The sequence below is a fragment of the Monodon monoceros genome, unplaced genomic scaffold (genome assembly GCF_005190385.1).
Source record: "Monodon monoceros isolate NGI ecotype Baffin Bay Population unplaced genomic scaffold, NGI_Narwhal_1 Super_Scaffold_16, whole genome shotgun sequence".
Lineage (NCBI taxonomy): Eukaryota > Metazoa > Chordata > Mammalia > Artiodactyla > Monodontidae > Monodon > Monodon monoceros.
Window position 1 is genome coordinate 98,673,363 of NW_021703772.1, and position 23,281 is coordinate 98,696,643.

The window sequence follows — 23,281 nt, forward strand, 5'->3', positions numbered from 1 at the left end:
GAGATTGTGAATATAAAGTACTCAGTACAATACGAGACACATAATAAGGTATCTGTTATTGCTGTTAGACAATGCTTGGTAGGCATTGCATAGTTATATATTCAAAAACTGAAAAACACACTCTGAACACATTTGTCTAATAATTTGCCTTGCGTTCCAATGACACTGAATCAAGATCAGAGTCAGTAGATTTAAAATGATCATTTCCCCTTGATTCCTTTACTGGACTGAAAAGTCAGTTATAATTGCTTACAATTATTCTTTTTCCTTTTTTCTACCTCCCTTTGAGTTAATAAGTATGAAAGTGTTTATGATTCTTGGTCCAGATACTCACTTCCTATTGTTTGTTGCCCTTCTTTCATTATCTCTTAGTTCTTGAGTGTTTCAAAGCTTTTTGCCCAGCATAGGCATCTGCGTATAGCATTGCCTCTCTAATCTATCATTCTGGCTTCTGAGCAGTCTTAAATAGAGCCTTAATATGGAGAATAACTGGTCATCACACCACACAGATTCTGACAAAGAAATTGCCCAGGGAACCTGCAGTCACGTTGCATTCCAGAAAAGGGTTTATGGTCTTAAGACAACTATTGCTTTTCTTGATGTTTTTACTGAAACGCTGATGATTTGCTAATCTGCTGTTTCGATTTATGTGGACTAAGTTTATGAATGGAAATTCTAACCAGAATTCAGAACGGATAGAGGTATTGGATGATAAGCATTAATAAGCATGAACATGAGGTATGGAGTGAGCCATTTTAGAAAAAAGATTGGAATTGATTTCTGCCGGATTTGGTTCATCAGAGTGAAAAACCTAAAGCTACTGATCTGAGAAGGGGAAAAACAAACAGTAACAAAATACCTCCTATGCATGGTTTCTTCTTGCATTTATTTAGGACCTAGTTCTTTAAGTCCAAAGAGTTTATTGCAGAACTGAATGCCACTATCCCTATATGAAAACTGGCTTCAGTGCTTTAAACTGTGAGTCACAATAAGCCATTTATAGCTTATCAAATGTTTGCTATTTTACTTATCTTTGTTTAAAGGAAGACTGTGGCTTCTTGGGTGATTTGTGCAAATACAGTGAACTGGAAACCTTTACGTTTTGTTTCATTTGTCCCCAAATCATTTGACTATTTCTGAATAAAGAAGGCTGTATTAGGACTGGAGGAAAAGAGGCTGGGGATTGGGACAGGAAGAAAGAAACGAGAAGCTTAGTGTTTTATAAACTTTATTACAAAGAAAATCTGGCATTTATTTCAAACTAGTGTGGTCTGTGCTTTACTTTGCTGAATGATGCTCATATATTTCTAGTCAGTAGAATAGAACCCAGATCATCTGAAAAATGAAAAGCTTTACTATATGTATTGTAAGAAATGCTCAAGTTTATCCTACCCCATCAGTCATACCTCCTTGCCAATATCATGCATGCTGCCCAGGGAGAGGATGTCGTAAACCATTGATATAGAAGCGCTCATTTAATTTAGTTACTACATCCTGTTGATATTTATGAGTGGTAGGGGAACTGTTTAAAAAAAGGACCTTTTGAGTTGACAAATGTGCACTGCTCTGCAGTGAGGGGGCATTCTGAATAATTTTCCCATCACTAATCTCTTTTCCCCTTACCAGTTAGAAAAGTAGTCTATAGTGCTTCAGGAATATTAATATTTAAATCTTTATTGTAGGTTCCATTGTAGCAAGAAAAAATGTAAATGGGCACACTTTATTTACATAATTATTTTGCAGAGTATTTTGGCTATCATCCTAGTGTTTATATTCAATGTATTTTAATGCCATCCACATTTTAGACAACAGGCCTAAACCTTTGCTGCTTTATCTGTTGGAGAAATAAGATTGCCCCCCAAAAGATAGCCATTTATAATATATGCACCTTTGAATAATTAAATGAGCTACCGAAGAGGAAGAGGATTCTAATCAGCTTTCAATGTGATTCTTCCATGCACTGAATCATTCCTTTATGAGTACATTTCTCTTGGAGCATGTATAATTATGAAACTTCTTTTTTTTTCTATCTCGGTAGGAACTGGGAAGTAACAGCCCTCCACAGAGAAACTGGAAGGGAATTGCTATTGCCCTGCTGGTGATTTTAGTTGTATGCTCACTCATCACTATGTCAGTCATCCTCTTAACCCCAGGTAATCTGTCTTTATTACTCTCTTATGATGGTATTGTGGATGATAATTTCACATTCAAATGCCTTAATAGGGTAGTCACATGTGGTATCTTAGAACACATTAGCATTGGTTGGAATAAAAAAATGAATAACCAGACATTTCGCAAATGGCACAGTCATTTTGTGTTTTAAATACCATGCAAGATATTTGGGGGAAGCTGAAATGTAAAATATATATATTGAGAATGCCAAGGAAATCTTTGGTCTCCAGTGCTGTTTAGAGACCTGTTATGTTTGTCAATTTAATAAATGCGGAACACATTTGACTTTTATTGTGGGTGGAGATGAGGGAGTGGAGTCTGGAAGTTTCCATATATAGGAGACAGCCCAACTATAATGACAGTGGTAAGGGAGGATTTGACAAAGAGGATTAGATCAAAAGAAAATGAGCTAAGCCTCTAAATAAGACACTTCCACTTTCTCTCGTCTTTCTCTGTAGTTTATACATTCCCAGTTTCTCTCTGTCTAAAGGACCCTCTCCAGTTTGCTCTTGCACTACTCTTTAAATTGTGTCCTTTATGTTAAATAGTTGAAAACTACTATATAACTTATCAGTAGGTTTAATTGTTCTCTGGGGTTTATTTCAGTACTCAGAAGTTTTACTACTCTTTGGTAGGTGATAACACAGAAGGCAGAGAAAGGCTGCTCACATTTTAAACTCCCAAACTGCCTTCCAGGAACAAAAAAGTTTGTCATGCTACTACAACCCACCCAACTAGCTTGCTCAAAAACTGATCACCATATATGGTGGTGAAAAAAATGGTCATTTCTATGATAGGATTGAGCTAGTCCCCAGATCAACTCATATACCTGTTGTTAAAGGCTATAAATTTATAACTTCAATTCCTGCCCCAGTTTTGTTATTTACAAACCCCTTAAACATGTTGAATTTATTTCCTCATGTACAACATTTGATTAACAAAAGCTCTCTTTCGCAGAGCCATTTAGCCAACTAATTATGGTGGCTAATTATACAAATTGCAATATCAGGTGTTCCAATATGGTACTTTGTGACATATACCATCTTGGTAAAAACGTTGGCTTTGAAATGTATAGATTCCCAAAAATATAGTTTGTAGTTGTTATTTAACATATGAAGAGATTGAGAAAGAAATTAAGGGAGTCAGGAGAGAGGAAACCAAAGAGGAGACTTTAAAAAAAAAAAAGAAAGAAAAAAATTTCTCTTATAAGAGGTGGCTTATCCATCATTCTCTCAGGAACTGTCTCTTAACAGCCTCATTTGCACATCTGCAGTACAGTGTAATTGAGCAATGTGATGGCTGTGAGTTGCTGCCGATTGCCAAGAATCTTTGTTAAAGGAAGATGAGCTTATGTTCAGCATGGTGTTTCACTTAAACGTAGGAATTTTGACATAATTCTTAAAAAAATGAATGACATGGCTTCACTGCTTCTATTGATGAGTATCAGCCAGATGGAAGAAATTAGTAGCATAGAATACCTATGTGTTTCTCTTGAACTTTCTTCCATCTGGTTCTAGTATCCTTGTCCCAGTGATTCAGTTTCTCAGGTTTTCTTGTTAACTCTCTGAGGCCATAGTGATACCTTGGTGTCTTTGGGAGTTTGGTATAACAAAGATCTTGGCCACTCAGTAAATTAAACCACCTCTACCCAACCCTTACCAAGTTGCCCCAGTAATAAAAACACAGGATAGTTGCATTCATTTTGTCATGCACTTATTCATTTATTAAAACAAGGGTTTAAGCAAGATACACCTTGGTTTGAGTTATGGCTCTCACAGAACTAGTTTTGTGAAGTTGGCTAATAATTGTCTTCGCTCATCTGTATTATGGATGCAACTCATAGTGCCAACTTTACAGTGTTGTTACCGACCCGGGTTCTTGGCCTCTTTAATCAATAGAAATTGATAAGAGGCCAGACAAGAAATTCAGGCAAGGCTTTATTGGGGCCCCTGCTGTATCAGGGGGGAGCGAGAACAAACAACAGGTTTCCTTGCTCGCTCCCTGAGGGGGGGCGAGCTGGATCCTTATGTGGGGTGAGGGTAGGGGTGTGTCCAGGGGTCAGGCTGGAGGGGGGGCCTTAGGTGGTTTGCCCACCCCTTTGGTGGTGTTGTGTGCAGGAGGCATGCACAGTACCCTCCTTTTGCTCCTGGCTCTTCAGAAGTGACACGTGGGATTTTTTTGGTATTTTTGTATCTTGTTGTCCATAATTTGCCCCAACTGGGAATGCACGCAGTTATTTTTAGTCCTTTATAGTTTCTTTGTATTTTGTTGCTCAAGAAGACGTCTGTCCAGGTGCAAGCACTGCAGCAAAGTGTCCCAGGTCCCAGCCTGTCTCAGTGTTACTATGAAGGATAAATGAGATAATAAAATTGAGGTGTTTAGTACAGTCTGTAGAACTGCTGCTGGCATTCCTCTTATTATTTTTATTGTTAAGTACTTATTGACTATTGTGACCAGACACAATGCCAAACACTGTGTTGCATGAGGGAGATTTCTAAGAAAAAGTATAGTCTTTCAGGAATATAGATCTTCTGTGATTTCAATTTTAAATTATGGCAGGTGGAAAAATACTAAATATTTAATCTGGTGTCAGTCTTTCAGTGGTCTGGTCATTCATTTATTCATACATCAATAGATAATTATGGAGTACAACTTTCTAGGTACTATCATAGTTGGCCTCACTACCTCCTGCTTTATATCTATCACTTCCAATCTTCTTCTTCCCCAGCTACACAAGCACACAGCAACCACATATCCCAACCCAAAGAGTTAATTTCATATGAAAGTAATCACACACAAATGGAAGTGCAATTATTATTTAGATTTATAATTTAGTGCTTGTTTTACATACCACATGTTCATATGTCTTTAGATTTCACTGTTATTTTTGGCAGGGACGTTATGAAATGAAAAATAAAAGTCAGTATGCTGGAGTGGAAAAAGTATTGTTACAGAAAACAAACAACTTGTGTTCTACACTCTCTGTTTGTAAACTCAGTATCACCAGGGGTTGGAAGGTGATATAAATTGTTGAAGTGGACATAGGTAATGATGGTGGTTTAGGAATTTGCTTGAGTTATGAATGAGCAAATACCAGCCTGGCTACATGGCCTCCATGGTGGGCTCAAACCAAACAGCAGAGTAAAATATAAGCTCAGAAGACTTACAGTTTGTGGCCTGAGTCCTAAGCCTAGAAGTACTCTTAGAAATTATCTAGTCTTGCCTCCCTCGTTAGACAGGAAAAAAAAAAAAAGAACTGAGTTTGTTTAATGTCTGGTTCTGAGGGCTAGAATGTGCATCGAGACCATTAGTGTGGCCTTTTGATTTAGCACATGTGTGCCTGTCTGTGGCCAGACTCTGGTGCTCTGGTGCTCTTCTTACCCTCAGCAGTGCTAGAAGAGACCCGCAAGGGAAAACCTCCAACTGAGGGAATAACATGCAACAACCCCCTCTAATCTTTCCTTTGTTCACAAGTATGTCCCCAAGGCCCAGCTTTCTAGGTAAAGCCAGTCAGACAGATGGAAACTTTCAACCAGGAAGGGGAATCCATGACAGGAAGGGAAACTTCTGATTCTGAAATTACTCAGCAATATACTTGACCTTTTAGGATAAAGAGCTGACTCTAGAACAATCCTTCCAGTAAGTGTTGGGGTCAGAAATTCAACACCTTTATAGCTACAGTAAGTCCCCAGCACACGGACCTTCAAGTTGCAAACTTTCAAAGATTCGAATATGCATGCATTCACATGTCTAATCACGTAAGTTAGTTCACGTGTCCGGCGTACATTGCCATGTGCAGCTTGCCCTCTGTCTCCTACTGCTGATGACCCTTCAGCTCTACCATCTCCCACCTCCTCTCCCTCCTCCTGTCAGTAACTCTTCTTGCCTGTTCACGCGATGCCAGCCCCTGGATGCCAGCTGTTGCACTGCACTACTGTACTTTTCAAGGTACTGGACTGTAAGATTAAAAATGTTTTCTTTATCTTTTGTGTTTGTTTTTTATGTATTATTAGTGTGAAAAGTATTATAAACCTATTACATTATAGTACTACATAGCCGATTTGTTTAGTTGGGTACCTGGGCTAACTTTGTTGGACTTACGAACAAATTGGACTTACGAATGCGCTCTTGGGACGAAACTCGTTTGTATGTAGGGGATTTACAGTATACGACCTTGGATAAATCACTTACCTCCTTTGACCCCAAGTGTTTTGTTGAAGAAAAGGGCATCTTTGGTTTGCCAGAAACTGAAGTGATTTCTTGAAGTTCATTACAGCTCTAATATCTGTGACCTAATAAAACAACAACAGCAATAATGGTGGCTTGCTTAGTAACAAATATAGCAACAGACTAAATCTGGTGAGCTCTCTCACTAAGCCCCTTCTACCTTGAAAATATACTTAAATTTTTGGAGGAGGGTGGGTGAGGGAGAAAGCATACAAGGAGTTATCTAGTCTAAGAAATGATTTAGAAACTGTTTTGCTCAAAATAGCATCAGATTTTGCAGGTAAGTGCTAAGGAATGCAAGCCTATAACCAGAGAAACACATGTTCATTGTAATTTTGTTTGATTGCAAATTTTATTACAGAAGTAATTTGACACAGGTGTCTTAATTTCCAAGGTTGTCAGCAACTTCTGTGCCTTGTGAAAAGAAGTCCTAATTATTTTTGAAGAGTAGGTTAACAATTCAAGTATTTCTTTAATAAGTAACTATTTCTGAAAGAAAATTTTTTTTTCAGATAAAAGGGCACTTATTCGGATGTATTGATCCAGCCCACATATTTGTTGTTGTTGTTGTTTGTATTTAAGTCATTTAAAGAAAAAAGAGTATCCACATTTATTTTCAGAATAGGTAACAATAAGATCAATAATTATACTCTACAGGGCTTCCCTGGTGGCGCAGTGGTTGAGAGTCCGCCTGCCTATGCAGGGGACACGGGTTCGTGCCCCGGTCCGGGAATATCCCACATGCCACGGAGCGGCTGGGCCCGTGAGCCATGGCCGCTGAGCCTGCGCATCCGGAGCCTGTGCTCCGCAACAGGAGAGGCCACAACAATGAGAGGCCCGAGTACCGCAAAAAAAAAAAAAAAAAATACTCTACAAATATATGGGTGTACATTCATGCTTAAAGCTCTGGAAACCAGTTTTAGGTAGCTATGCATTTACTCCGCAGTCTCATATTTATATTTAATATGCAGAATGACAGTGAACATGGTTAGGAAACATTTCACACAGAATACAGTTACCCATTTTGACTTGTTTGGAAAATAGAGAAGCGTATTTTATGAGTTAGAATGTATTTGGTAGAGGATATTCATCAAGCTCTTAAGTTTGACTGCCATGTTGAAATAACCACCTATAGACTGCGTATATTCCACCAGTACTTCAGCAGCAGTGGCCTGTTGCCCTTTGATTAATGTCTGTAATCAGTCAGTGTCAAAACAAAGTCATCAGGTTAATTTACTCTCATGGTTGACTAAAGACAACATTGTAAGGCACTGAAATTGTGTCTTCATCGTTAGCTCTAGCTCTTGCTTTTAGGCAATTTTTTATTCCTTCAGTGCCTTCTGTAGGTGAGCATTTGGGTTGATCGTCACAGTTTTATCAGTGTATAAAAGAAGTCAAGCACTCAGGTATAAGATACCAGAACTCTGCTTGATCTCAGTTAAACAATAATTTAATAAGGATTGTCCACTTCCACTATATAAATGTCTGTATTTTCCCTTAGAGATGTATCTCTAATAGTAAGATGTTTGCAGTAGATTCAGATTCCATTTTGGAAAATAATTTACAGAGGTTGAGATTGCCACTGTGATGTTGATGATTAGTTAGATCTTTAATGTCAGATGAGGATTTGATCCATGAAGTTAGGCTCACATAGTTCATTTGAGCCAAAATTTAGAACCAAGGAAATAGAACCTGAGAAATTTGTGCAATCCTATCCTGAAAAATAAACAAAACAAAAACTGAAAGTTAACATTTAAGGATGTGTGCCTTTCTTTGAAGAAATACCAATTTACAGATATTTTCCAAAGGGAGTGAGCAATCATCTTATTTATTTCTCATAACACATAAATTTAAAGAAAGTAGAGTAGTTTTCTAGGTAATACATCTAAGGCCAGCAGAATTGGGATGACTTTAGGTACCTAGTTTGTGGACAGTGTGCAGCAGATAGAGTGATTAAATTGACGTTTGTATCAGTCTGACTTGAATTCATCACTTTGCCTTGATATGTGCCTGCAAATATGACTTTGAGGCAAAGAATTCTCTCTTACTGTTGTCTTAGGCACCAGATTTATTATTTATTTAACATCTTTATTGGAGTATAATTGCTTTACAATGTTGTGTTAGTTTCTGCTGTATAACAAAGTGAATCAGCTATAGGCATACGTATATCATCCCCATATCCCCTCCCTCTTGTGTCTCCCTCCCAGCCTCCTTATCCCACCCCTCTAGGTGGTAGCAAAGCACTAAGCTGATCTCCCTGTGCTATGCAGCTGCTTCCCACTAGCTATCTAGTTTACATTTGGTAGTGTATATATGTCAGTGTTACTCACTCACTTCGTCCCAGCTTACCTTTCCCCCTCTCCGTGTCCTCAAGTCCATTCCCAACATCTGTGTCTTTATTCCTGTCCTGCCCCTAGGTTCATCAGAATCATTTAAAAAATTTTTTTTAGATTCCATATATATGTGTTAGCATACAGTATTTATTTTTCTCTTTCAGACTTACTTCACTCTGTATGACAGACTCTGGGTCCACCCACTTTAAGATAAATAACTCAATTTCAATTCTTTTTATGGCTGAGTAATATTCCACTGTATACATGTGCCACATCTTCTTTATCCATCCATCTGTCGATGGATACTTAGGTTGCTTCCATGTCCTGGCTGTTGTAAATAGAGCTGCAATGAACATTGTGGTACATGAGTCTTTTTGAATTATGGTTTTCTCAGGGTGTATGCCCAGTAGTGGGATTGCTGGGTCGTATGGTAGTTCTATTTGTTTAGGTTTGCATTTCTCTAACGATTAGTGATGTTGAGCATCCTTTCATGTGTTTGTTGGCAATCTGTATATCTTCTTTGGAGAAATGTCCATTTAGCTCTTCTGCCCATTTGTGGATTGGGTTGTTTGTTTTTTTGATATTGAGCTGCTTGAGTTGCTTGTATATTTTGGAGATTAATCCTTTATCGGTTGTTTTGTTTGCAAATAGTTTCTCCCATTCTGAGGGTTGTCTTTTTGTCTTCTGTATGGTTTCCTTTGCTGTGCAAAAGCTCTTAAGTTTCATTAGGTCCCATCTGTTTATTTTTGGTTTTATTTTCATTTCTCTAGGAGGTGGGTCCAAAAGGATCTTGCTGTGATTTATGTCATAGAGGGTTCTGCCTATGTTTTCCTCTAAGAGTTTTATAGTGTTTGGCTTTACATTTAGGTCTTTAATCCATTTTGAGTTTATTTTTGTGTATGGTGTTAGGAAGTGTTCTAATTACATTTTTTTTTTTCTAATTTCATTCATTTACATGTAGCTGTCCAATTTTCCCAGCACCACTTACTGAAGAGGCTGTCTTTCCTCCATTGTATACTCTTGCCTCCTTTATCAAAGATAAGGTGACCATATGTGCATGGGTTTATATCTGGGCTTTCTATCCTGCTCCCTTGATCTGTTTTTGTGCCAGTACCATACTGTCTTTGTTTACTGTAGCTTTTTAGTATAGTCTGAAGTCCAGGAGCCTGATTACTACAGCTCTGTTTCTCTTTCTCAAGATTGCTTTAGTTATTTGGGGTCTTTTCTGTTTCCATATAAATTGTGAACTTTTTTGTTCTAGTTCTGTGAAAAATGCCAGTGGTAGTTTGATAGGGATTGCATTGAATCTGTAGATTGCTTTGGGTAGTAGAGTCATTTTCACAATGTTGATTCTTCCAATCCAAGAACATGGTATATCTCTCCACCTGTTTGTATCATCTTTAATTTCTTTCTTCAGTGTCTTATAGTTTTCTGCATACAGGTCTTTTGTCTCCTTAGGTAGGTTTATTCCTAGGTATTTAATTCTTTTTGTTGCAGTGGTAAATGGGAGTGTTTCCTTAATTTCTCTTTCAGATTTTTCATCATTAGTGTATAGGAATGCCGGAGATTTCTGTGCATTAATTTTGCATCCTGCTACTCTACCAAATTCATTGATTAGCTCTAGTAGTTTTCTGGTAGCATCTTTAGGATTTTCTATGTATAGTATCATGTCATCTGCAAACAGTGACAGCTTTACTTCTTCTTTTCCAATTTGGATTCCTTTTATTTCTTTTTCTTCTCTGATTGCTGTGGTTCCAAAACTATGTTGAATAATAGCAGTGAGAGTGGGCAACCTTGTCTTGTTCCTGATCTTAGAGGAAATGGTTTCACTTTTTCACCATTGAGAATGATGTTGGCTGTGAGTTTGTCATGTATGGCCTTTATTATGTTGAGGTAAGTTCCCTCTAGGCCTAGTTTCTGAGGGGTTTTTATCATAAATGGGTGTTTAATTTTGTCGAAAGCTTTTTCTGCATCTATTGAGATTATCATGTGGTTTTTATACTTCAGTTTGTTAATATGGTGTATCACATTATTGATTTGCATATATTGAAGAATCCTTGCATTCCTGGGATAAACCCCATTTGAACATGGTATATGATTGTACTGTTGGATTCTGTTTGCTAGTATTTTGTTGAGGATTTTTGCATCTGTGTTCATCAGAGATATTAGACTGTATTTTCTTTTTCTGTGACATCTTTGTCTGGTTTTGGTATCAGGGTGATGGTGGCCTCGTAGAATGAGTTTGGGAGTGTTCCTTCCTCTGCTGTATTTTGGAAGTGTTTGAGAAAGACAAGTGTTACCTCTTCTCTAAATGTTTGATAGAATTCTTCTGTGAAGCCATCTGGTCCTGGGCTGTTGTTTGTTGTAAGATTTTAAATCATACTTTCAGTTTCAATGCTTGTGATTGGTTTGTTTATATTTTCTATTTCTTCCTGGTTCATTCATTGAAGGTTGTGCTTTTCTAAGAATTTGTCCATTTCTTCCAGGTTGTCCATTTTGTTGGCATATAGTTGCCTGTAGTAATCTCTATGATCCTTTTTTTTCTGCAGTGTCAGTTGTTACATCTCCTTTTTCATTTCTAATTCTATAGATATGAGTCTTCTCCCTTTTTTTCTTGATGAGTCTGGCTAATGTTTTATCAATTTTGTTTGTCTTCTCAAAGAATCAGCTTTTAATTTTATTGATCCTTGCTATCATTTCGTTCATTTCTTTTTCATTTATTTCTGATCTGATCTCTAAGTTTTCTTTCCTTCTGCGAACTTTGGGAATTTTTTTGTTCTTCTTTCTCTAACTGCTTTAGGTGTTAACATTGAGTTGTTTAGTTGAGATTTTTCTTGGTTCTTGATGTAGGATTGCATTGCTATAAACTTCCCTCTTAGAACTGCTTTTGCTGCATACCATAGGTTTGTTTCTAGGTATTTTTTGGTTTCCTCTTTGATTTCTTCAGTGATCTCTTGGTTATTTAGTAGTGTATTTTTTAGCCTCCATGCGTTTGTAATTATAAATTTTTTTTTCCTGTAATTGATATCTAGTCTCATAGCATTGTGGTTGGAAAAGACACTTGATATGATTTCAGTTTTGTTAAATTAACCAAGTCTTGATTTGTGACCGAAATATGGTCTATCCTGGGGAATGTTCTTTGAGCTCTTGAGAAGAAAGTGTATTTTGTAGTTTTTGGATGGAATGTCCTATAAATATCAATTAAGTCCGTCTTGTTTAATGTGTCACTTAAAGCTTATGTTTGCTTATTTATTTTCATTTTGGATGATGTGTCCATTGGTGAAAGTGGGGTGTTAAAGTCCCCTACTATGATTGTATTACTGTCGATTCCCCCTTTTATGGCTGTTAGCATTTGCCTTATGTATTGAGGTACTCCTATGTTGGGTGCATAAATATTTACAATTGTTATATCTTCTTCTTGGATTGATCCCTTAATCATTATGTAGTGTCCTTCTTTGTCTCTTGTAATAGTCTTTATTTTAAAGTCTATTTTGTCTGATATGAGAATTGCTACTCCAGCTTTCTTTTGATTTCCATTTGCATGGAATATCTTTTTCCATCCCCTCAATTTCAGTCTGTATGTGTCCCTAGGTCTGAAATGGGTCTCTTGTATACAGCATATATATAGGTCCTGTTTTTGTGTTCATTCAGCCAGTCTGTGTCTTTTGGTTGGAGCATTTAATCCATTTACATTTAAGGTAATTATCAATATGTATCAATATGTATGTTCCTATTACCATTTCCTTAATTGTTTTGGCTTTTTTTGTTTGTCTTTTCCTTCTCTTGTGTTTCCTGCCTATAGAAGTTCCTTTAGCATTTGTTGTAATGCTGGTTTCGTGGTGCTGAATTCTCTTAACTTTTGCTTATCTCTGAAGGTTTTAATTTCTCCATCAAATCTGAATGAGAATCTTACTGGGTAGAGTAATCTTGGTTGTAGGTTTTTCCCTTTCATCACTTTAAATATGTCCTGTCACTCCCTTCTGGCTTGCAGAGTTTCTGCTGAAAAATGAGCTGTTAACCTTGTGGGGATTCCCTTGTATGTTATTTGTTGCTTTTCCCTTGCTGCTTTTAATATTTTTTATTTGTATGTAAATTTTGATAGTTTGATTAATATGTGGTTTGGCGTGTTTCTCTTTGGGTTTTTCTTGTATTAAACTCTCTGGGCTTTCTGGACTTGATTGACTATTTCCTTTCCCATGTTAGGGAAGTTTTCGACTATAATCTCTCCAAATATTTTTTTGGACCCTTTCTTTTTCTCTTCTTCTTCTGGGACCCGTATAATTCAAATGTTGGTGCATTTTATGTTGTCCCAGAGGTCTCTGAGTCTGTCCTCAATTCTTTTCATTCTTTTTTCTTTATTCTGCACCCTGGCAGTTATTTCTACCATTTTATCTTCAAGGTCACTTATCCGTTCTTCTGCCTCTGTTATTCTGCTATTGATTCCTTCTAGAGTATTTTTAATTTCAGTAATTGTGTTTTTCATCACTGTTTGTTTGCTCTTTAGTTCTTCTAGATCCCTGTTAACTGTTTCTTGTATTTTCTCCATTTTGTTTCTGAGATTTTAGATCATCTTTACTATCATTACTCTGAATTCTTTTTCGGGTAGGTTGCCTATTTCTTCTTCATTTATTTGGTCTTGTAGGTTTTTACCTTGCTGCTTATTCTATAACATATCTTTTGTCATTTAATTTTTTTAATTTTTGATGGGTGGTGCTTTATTCCTGTCTTGCTGGTTGTTTGGCCTGAGACGTCCAGCACTGGCGTTTGCAGGCAGTTTGATAGAGCTGGGTCTTGGTGCTGAGAAGGGGACCTCCAGGAGTCCTCACTGACATTAATCTTCCCTGGTGTCTGAGGTTCTCTGTTATTCCACTGGTTTGGACTCAGAGCTCCCATCACAAGAGCTTAGGCCCGACCTCTGGCCTGGGAACCAGCATGTCGTGAGCTTCATGGTACGGTAAAAAAAAAAAAAAGAAAGAAAACAAAAAACGAGCAGTATAATATCAAAGAATAAAAAACAAAATGAAATTAGAAAGATAAAAAATATATTAGAAAAAATAAAACTATAATTGAAACAACCGGTCACTGGGGGTACCTGCTGTCCCCTTAGGTGTCCATGGTCCCCCACCATTGCCTGGTAGGTGCCCTAGTTTTGAGGAGACGCAAATTCTGTGTCCTCCTAATACCCCATTTTGACTCCCCCCACACACATTTTTTAAGCGAATGTTTTGACCCTTTGAAATGAGGCTTTAAAAATATTAATCTGTCCCTATTTATAAAAAAGATAATTTTCTAGAAAACAGTTGATAAAATTAAGTGCTTATTGGACAGGTGACAGCTGATTTTTTATTGTTATGCAAAAACTCAAAATGAATTTATTCTGGTTACTATTATATTCTGAGAAAATAATAGCTCCTGGTTATAGTTAGTTAAAATGTCATGTTATATTATGTTGCAGGCAACATCTTGGCAGCTCTAATTTAAAAGGTGTCATTTAAGCATCTGACCTGTGTTTTAAAATGTCAAAGCAACAATTAAAATATCCCATTATGCTTTTATGAGGAGAAAATAATGTTTTACATATTTTGAAATTTGCATTACTTATGAACATCAACATCCACCAAGATGTAAATCATATATTTTATTTTGTTGAATTAAAAAGAGATATATGTTGTATTGATAGGCATAAGCTAAATTGTCTCTGCTTGTTTTTCCAAGAACAGCACAGATGAACACATTTTAATATGGTATTACCCAGGCATAATCAGGCTGCCAAAGAGAAAACAATGACAGATTCTAACAGTTTCCCCCCAGATAAAATGAACTGTGGTTGCTTTTCTAATAGATTTATCTCTTATGTTAAATGAAAAATAATTTTCTCTGTCACTAATAAAGTCAGAGTAGTTATATTTTTTTCCTTGCTTTATAGTTGCATTTCTATTTTTAAGTCAGATTTGATTTCCTTATTTATTTTCATCTTTTTGTATTGTCCAATCAGATAAATAAGGGATTTAGTTTACCTTATCATGTGTTCATTTTTATAAGAGTCAGAAGAGAATCTGTTTTAATAAGTAACATTTATTATCTGCTTGTTACATTCCAGGTATTGTACTGAGTGCTTTAAATGTACTACTTTATTTATCATCACACCACTAACATGAAATAGATACTATTAATTTATTCATATTCTACATTATTTGGCTGAGTGTTACAAGTTACAGTAAATTGCCTGTCACACAGTTAGCATATGGGGAAGCTGGGTCCCTATCCCAGGCCATTTTGGCTCTAGCACCTGTCTTAACCTTTGAAATAAAAGTTAAGTTAAGCTCTATATTGTACCTATGCAAAGTATGGGCAAGAAACATTTGAGAAAAAAAAAAAAAGAGAGAGAGGGAGCAAAATGAACTGTGCTTTTATTCTGAGCCTTGATTTTTTTTTTAAATGAGTGAATTAATTCTGTATATTTCCAAAAGGGAATGCAAAGCAAAGAAGGAATTAAGCTGGGGTGGCCAAGGGGTAGTTAGGGAAGAAGTGACAGAAGTAGGTGACTGGAAAGTATACATGTAAATTCTTTCAGCTATCATATTGTTTTCTAAAACTTCAAACACTCATGATAAAATGTCAGTGAACCTGTTCTTTCGTAAACCACAGTGTATCAAAACTATTTACATGTCACTGTACAACTTTAAATATGTTGTCATATTTTTTATTTGCCTTCTTTTAAAAGAAATACTTGCTTTAGGAATATGATAGCCTGGGGGAAAATGGGGGATCAAAATAGCCTGGTCTTTGAGAAGGAAAGTTTCCTTAAGCGATGGTGTTGTATCCAATTGCCCCTCCTCCTGGAAAAAAATTAGCATACATTAGCCCCCTGTGTTTGTGAAAGGGGATATTTTAATATGCAGTTATTTGCCAGGGACTTTTTAACATCCAGTTCCTTGGCTTTGAAGTGTAACTGAAGCCACCTCATTCCAGAATTCATTTATTAGGTATGAGAAGATACAATATCTGTAAAAAGAAATTACCCTTAAGTTAAACAGTATTTTAAACTAAATAATATCCCACTCTCTGCCTTTGCTCTGCAAAATGAAAATTTATCTTGGAACAATTTCAGTGTTTGTTCATTGTTTTGGGTTATTTTTTCACACTCTTTTCTCTTGGTCTAAGTTTGTTCAATTGAATGTAAGTTCCAACTGAGAAAACTCTCTAGAAAAACTGGAATCAGTGAAGCTAGACTTGGGAAACATCCTTATTTAAATGGAAAATTGTGCCTTAAATCTGTGCATAATAATTTGATTTTTGCATGGGGTGTAGAACACCTCTGATCCTATACACACAGCCTGCCCTGTTTTTTTCTGGAGAAACACCAGCAATTATACAATATTAGGGAAACAAGGCCAATGAACTTACTTTTTTATATGGGTTATACCATATGGGTAATGCCATGTACCATAAAATTATCCACTTTAAGTGAATAGTTCAATGGCATTTTGTATGTTCACAATGTGTGTAACCACCAACTCTATATAGTTCCAAAACATGTTATCACTCCAAAAGGAAACCCTGTGCCCATTAAGAAATTACTCCCCATTTTCCACTTGCCCCAGCTCCTGGCCGCCACCAGTCTAGCTTTGTCTCTACCAGTTTACCTATTCTGAATATTTCATACAAATGGGATCAAACAATATGTGACCTTTTTAGTTTGACTTCTTTCACTTAACATAATGTTTTAGAAGTTCATCCACATTTTCACATATCAGCATTTCATTCCCTTTTATGGCTGAATAGTAGTCCATTGTATGTATGTATCACAATTTGTTTATACATTCATTGATTCATCCATCCATCCAATCACTGATGGAAATTTGGAATGTTTTCACCTTTGGGCTATTGGGAATAGAGCTGCTATGTACATGTGTGTACATGCATTGTTTTCTTTTGAGTTCTTGTTTTCAATTTTTTGATGAGTATGTCCAGGAATGGAATTGTGGGGCTATGTGCTAATCCATGTTTAACGTTTTGAGAAACTACCAGACTATTTTTCACAGCAGCTACACCATCTTACATTTCCAACAGCAATATATACATTTTCGAGTTTCTCCACACCCTCATCAACACTTGCTATTTTCCATTTATTTTATGATTGTCATCCAGGAGGTTTGAAATGACATCTCATTTGGTTTTAATATGCATTTCCTGAATGATTAGTATTGTTGAGCATCTTCTCATATGCTTATTGGCCGTTTGTGTATCTTCGTTTAAGAACAGTCTATTCAAGTCTTTTGCACATGTTTTAATTGGGTTGTTTGATTTATTGTTGTTGAGTTGTAGTTCTGTATTCTGGATATTAATCTCTTGCTAGATACATGATTTGCAAATATTTTCTTCTATTCTGTAGGTTATCTTCACTTTTTTGACACTGTCCTTTGATGCACAAAACTTCTTAATTTTTATGAAGTCCAGCTTATCTTTTTTGGTATTGTATCTAAGAATCCATTGCTAAATCCAGAGGCATGAAGATTTACCTGTATGTTTTTTAAAGAGGTTTACGGTTTTAGCTCATAGCATTAGGGCAGTGAATGATTTTGAGTTAATTTTTGTGTATGGTGTAAGGTGGGGAGTCCAATTTCATTTTTTGCATACATTTCACCTAGAAACATTTGTTGAAGAGACTGTTCTTTACCCATTGAATGTTTTTTTTTCCTCCCTTGTTGATTATCATTTATCATAGATAATATTGGCTTATTTGAGGACTTGCAATTGTAAGCCACAGTCTGTGTCTAACTGTATGCCAGTATCACGCCACTGTTTTGATTACTGTAGCTTTGTAGTAAATTTTGAAATTAGAAAATGTGAGTGCTCCAACTTTGTTTTCTTTTTTAGTTTTTAAATTTTTCCTATTCAGGGCCTTTTACAATTCCATATAAATTTGAGGATTGTCTTTTCCATTTCTGCAAAAGAAAAAAGGCAGTTGGGATTTTTATATTGATTGTATTGAATCTGTGGATCACTTTGGGTAATATTGCCATCTTAGAAATATTCTTTCAATCATTAAACACTAGTTGTCTTTCCATTTATTTATATCTTTAATTTCTTTCAGCAATGTTTTATAGTTTTAAATGTAAGTTCTTTACCTCCTTGGTTAAATTTATTCCTAAGTATTTCATTCTTTTGAATGTGATTGTAGCTAGAATTAATTCCTTAATATCTTTTTTTGATTGCTTATTGCTGGCATATAGAAATACAACTAATTTTTGAGTGTTGATAAACACTTAAAACCCTTTATTCTAAATTTACTTATTAGCTGTAGAAGATTGTTGTAGATTCTTTGGGTTTTCTATATATAGAAGACAATGGCATGTGTAAATAGAGATAGTTTTACATCTTCATTTCCAAATTGGCTGTCTTTTACTTATTTTTCTTCCCTGGCTAGAATTCTGGTTAGAATTTCCAGTATAATTTTGTATAGCAGTGGTGAAAGTGGACATCATTGTCTTGTTCTTGATCACAGAACAACATCTTTCAGTCTTTCATCACTGACTACCACCTTAGCTGTGTGTTTTTCATAAAGACCTTATTTCATGTTGAGGAAGTTTCTTTTCATTCCTAGTTTTTAAAATGTTTCTAAAAGAAAGAGTGATGGATTTTGTCAAATGCTTTTTATCATGAATTGAGATGATCATGTGTTTTTCCTCTTCTTTTCTATGAATGTGGTGTATTACATTGGTTACCTCTTTTTTTTTTTTTTTGGTCAGCTTACCCTTAAATTCCTAGAATAATCCTCTTTGTTAATAGTTCATAATCCTCTTGATATGCTGGAGAATTTCGTTGGCCAATTAAAAGAAGTCATTCTGCCATTTGCTACTAGTATTTCATTGAGGGTTTTTGCATATATATTCATAAGGAATGTTAACATTTTTTCCATGTGTTCTCTTTGGATTTGGATCAGAATAGTCTAACCTTATAAAATGAGTTATTAAGTATTCCTTCCTCTTCTAGCTTACAATTTTTTGAGAAAAATTGGAGCTAATTCTTCTTTAAATGTTTGGTAGAATTGACAAGTGAAGTCATCTGTTCCTGCATTTTTCATTGTTGGGAGGTTTTTGTTTATGGATTCAATCTTCTTACTAGTAATTGGTCTGTTCAGATTTTTTATTTCTTCTTGAGTCAGTTTGGTAGTTTACATGTTTCTAGAAATGTGTCCATTTTATCTAAGTTATCTAATTTGTTAGCATACAATTGTTCAAAGTATTCTCTCATGATTCTTTTAATTTCTATAAAATTTTAGCAATGCTCCCAGTTTCATAACTGACTTATTATCTGCATCTTCTTTCTTTATTATCTTAGTCAACTTAAGTAAAATTTGGTCAATTGTTTTGATGTTTTCAAAGAAAAAACTTTTGATTTTATTGATTCTTTCTACTGGTTTTCTATTCTCTAATTTCATTTATCATCACTCTAATATTTATTACTTTCTTCTACTAGATTTCAGTTAATTTCCTCTTCTTTTTTCTACTTATGTACATGTAAAGTTAGGTTATTGATTTGAGATCTTTCCTTTTTAGTGGAGGTATTTATCTCTGTTAGTAATGCCTTCACTGAATCCTATCAGTTTCGGTATGTTGTATTTTCATTTTCATTTGTCCCAAAGTACTTCCTAATTTCCTTTGTGATTTCTTCTCTGAAATACTGCTTGTTAAAAATGTCTTGTTTAACATCCTCATACAGGTGAATTTTCCAGTTTTCTTTCTGTTATTGATTTTTACTTTCATTCCATCTCATTCAGAGAGCATATTTTGAATAATTTCAATATTTTTAAATTTATGGAAACTTGTTTGGTGGCCTAACATATGGTCTATCCTGGAGACTGTTCCATGTAGTTGAAAAGAATGTATCCTGCTGTTGTTGGATGTAGTGATATATGGATAAACAGATAGATATAGAGAGATATTGATATTGATGTATTGATTAGTTGATCAATATTGATATATCGATTTTGGAAAGTCAGTATCCTGTGTGATGTGTAGTCTCTGAAGTCTCTGTTCCTTTAGTTTATGTACAGGTCACATTTTTACAAAGATTTCCTTGAATGTTAGGATTCAAGAGGTGGGGAGGGGCAGGGAGGATAAAAAAAGAAAAAAAAAAGTAGAATGTTTTTGAAAAGAGGGGACCAAAAAACCCTCTCATTCTTTTCAAATTAGTTCTGTGCTGGGACACTTATTCAGATCACCTGCAATTCTGTCTTAGCCTTCACTTCCTACTTGTACTGAGCCTAAAGTTTAGCCAGAGGTGAAAACTTAGGGTCTTTTCAGATCTTTTTTGAGCATGCATACTGCTCTGGGCATGCATGTGGCTTTCCAAATGTTCCAATATATGTAGGCATTTTGAATGCCTAATTTCCCAAAGAAACTCTTTTCCAGCTTTGCCTCCCAGCTTTGGTTTCCCTATATTATGTCTTAACTCTGTCTTTTTCCCCATGTAGCTGTGGCTCATTCATTTGCTTTATGATGTTTTTGAGGAATACCCATTGCTTTTCTGCCCTGATTGTTCTGGATCAGGTGTAACAAAAATAAGTGCCTTGTGTCAGTTGAGACAGTTTAGAGCAGGCAAACACAACTCTTTGAGAATAAGATCTACTTTGCTCCCTCTAGAACCAGGACCATACTACAAATGCAGGCTGCTGACTCAAAGATTGCCACTAAGACAGTGAGGGGATGGGGATAATGGCAAATAAAAATTCCACAAGCCTTCCTATTATTTTTAAATTGCCTTTTTCTTGATTCAGTGTTTGCTTGTCTTTTGTAAACATTTGACTGTTTTCCAGAGTTCTGACAGTTTATTCTGACAATTTTGCTTGTGTTTTGTTTTTTTTTTTGATGTTACTGTGGGAAAACAGTCTCTTGGAGCAATCTACTCCTTTGTGTTCATTGATATCACTCTAATAACAGACTTTACTGATCCAATTTATATGCAACTGGCTTCTGTCATTTGTGATCAACCTGAGTTGTTATATTTAAAACCATCAAGCCTAGGTTTTATATCTTTACCCTTTACACTGTTTCCTCCATTTATTGTATGATGCATAATAGTTGACACTATCAGTACAAACCGAGTTTTCACTAAATATTGACCAGTGACAAATTTATCCACTTATTCACTCTTGTATTAAAAATTAGAGAATGTCAGAGAAATATTTCATGAAGTTCTTGATGATGAGCATAACAATAACATAATGTAGTATGATCATTAAATCTGATGTTATTACCAAATCGAGAAGAGAGTCCACATCTGTAGAGACCTAGAATAATACTTACTATAACCTTAGCAGTTTGAAATGAGGGTAAAATAAACTTAATAAAATACACAATAAAGTATACACAGGAGAGCTTAGTGTGGGGAACTCTAACAAATCATTGAGGACACAAAAGTGCTTTTGGGCATTTGAATTATACCTATAAATATTTTCTGGATTAGAAATTAAAAATTAATTTCTCAGACTTTTTATAAAATATCTGTTAATCATTTAAAGTGGCAAAATAAAACTATTACATGTAAATATACATAATATATAATGAAAAATAGTTACCTTTTCAAAAATTGGTGAGAAGAATGTCATTATTTTATGTTTTTGCAAATATTTAATGTCGCTCAATAGAAGACTGCAGGATTCTCATATGTACTCCTGTGTCAATTCTTTTGGAGTCAGTTGCTTTGGTTGAAGCATATGAAGGAATTCTGGCCTCATAAAGATATGTAGTTAGAAATGGAGGGAGTTTTTTACTAGCTTTTTCACATAATTGTAAATGCTCTTCCTTGATACTTCTTGAGAACTTGATAAATGGTAGATCCTCAATGGTTAGCTGCATTGTGAAACCTGAAACCATATCCGTAAAATATCAGTACTCTGCTTTTAAAATCTATTGGTCCATCTAGCACTTTAAAAGGATCTTTTACCTATGCACGATTCTGTAACATTATGCATTGGTTATTTGGAAAATATTAGTTCAGTGAGTTATACAGATCTTCCAAATGTTGGTAGAGTTTATTACACAATATTAAAAAAAACAGTTAATATCACTGATGGTATAACTAGAAAAATCTCACTAGAAGAGTATTAGGAAGTAGTCAAACTCAAGATAGAGAACACAAGTTTTGAAAAATTCAATTTTTTTTGAAAGCTTGAATTTTATAGTTTGTAACAAACAATTGTGTTTTAAAATTTTTTTATGTATTATTTTTTAACAGTTATGATTTTTAAGTGAGAGGCTCATTTTATTTATTTTGAAGAAAACATTTGCCAGATCCTTAAATCTAAATAATCATAGTTTGTTATTCATTTTTTCCACTAAAAATGGTGTTCCAGGAAAAAAGCTGTTAGTTCAGTTCATAACTTAAGCAATTGCCCACAGGCATTTCTTTGGAACAAGTACCATGTCGATATGCAGGGGAAGTGCTTTTTGGGCAGCAGAGGGGAGGAGGTATAAGTCCCTTTTCACCACACGAATATTAAAAAGATATCAAGGGTGGAGACTGAATACAATGGACAATTTTTAGAACTGTGTTGAGGAAATTCTTAACTGGAATAGGATTTTTCAAGCATTTTTTGAGCATTTATAAGACTAAAGAACAGAATGACTATCATATAGTTTTATGCCACAGTATTGACTCTCAGTGAGGTGCCTGTAGTTGCATCCACTTTTGGTTTTGCTTCCAGGAGTGGGAATTTCAACCCAGTGTAAAAGGAAGATGTGCCTTAGTATTACTATGAATATAATTTTGACTTTTAGGACTGCTTCCACAGTTTCCCACAGATTATGCTCTGCAGTGCTCTCCTGTAGGGTAGTAGAGATATGGAACAAAAATTTGCTCATGGTAATGTGATTGAAATAAAAAGTATGCCTGAGGGAGGAGCTCAAACTTGTTTATATAAGAGCTCATAGGCCCAAAGTAGAGCTATAACACATCAGGGTATAAAGAAGACGTCATTCTAGCATGTGTGTGTGTGTGTGTGTGTGTGTGTAAGGTGTGTGTTATGTGTATATGTGTATCAGTCTGTAATTTGCCTTTTCTTCTCACAATGTGAAAGGCCTTTGTGCAAGTACATTTCTCACATTTAGGTTTTCTACTCAAATTCAGGGGATTTAATTTGGAAAAAGTCTCAGAAAGAAGATTGAGTGTGATTAGCACTTTGAATAATTGACTAATTTGACTAATTAAACCTATGAGTAAATCCTAAAGCTCTTGATTTACTTATTCAAGAGATGACAAGTTTGAAGTAAAATTTAATAAGTCCTTCAGAACCTGAAAGTACATTCCTTATTTTGATGAGCACTTAAGAGTCTCTGCTGAAAATAAGGAGAACTCGTACAGAATATAACAGAAATTAGGGCATCTTACAGATGCAAGCTACTTTATGGGCCTTTGTGTGTGTTTGGGGAGGGGTACATCCAATAAAATTCTATATGAGGAAACCAAACATGTCAACAGCAGAGCTGTTCTGGTTGAAGAGTTTTAACCACATAATTCCCATCTAACCCTCTCCTTTCTGTCCT

General features: G+C 35.4%; 1 protein-coding gene across 10 annotated transcripts in view; it reads left to right on the plus strand.

Moving 5' to 3' along the window:
* DPP10 (dipeptidyl peptidase like 10) overlaps window positions 1-23,281 on the plus strand; it is a 1,301,728-nt gene that overhangs the window by 783,546 nt on the left and 494,901 nt on the right. For 8 of the 10 annotated variants that reach the window (XM_029225838.1, XM_029225839.1, XM_029225845.1 and 5 more), the window contains one exon: window positions 2,039-2,153. The exons of the other annotated variants lie outside the window; for them this stretch is intronic. In XM_029225838.1, coding sequence (XP_029081671.1) covers window positions 2,039-2,153 — 115 coding nt within the window. The remainder of the gene's footprint in view (window positions 1-2,038; window positions 2,154-23,281) is intronic. 10 annotated transcript variants of the gene reach the window in all.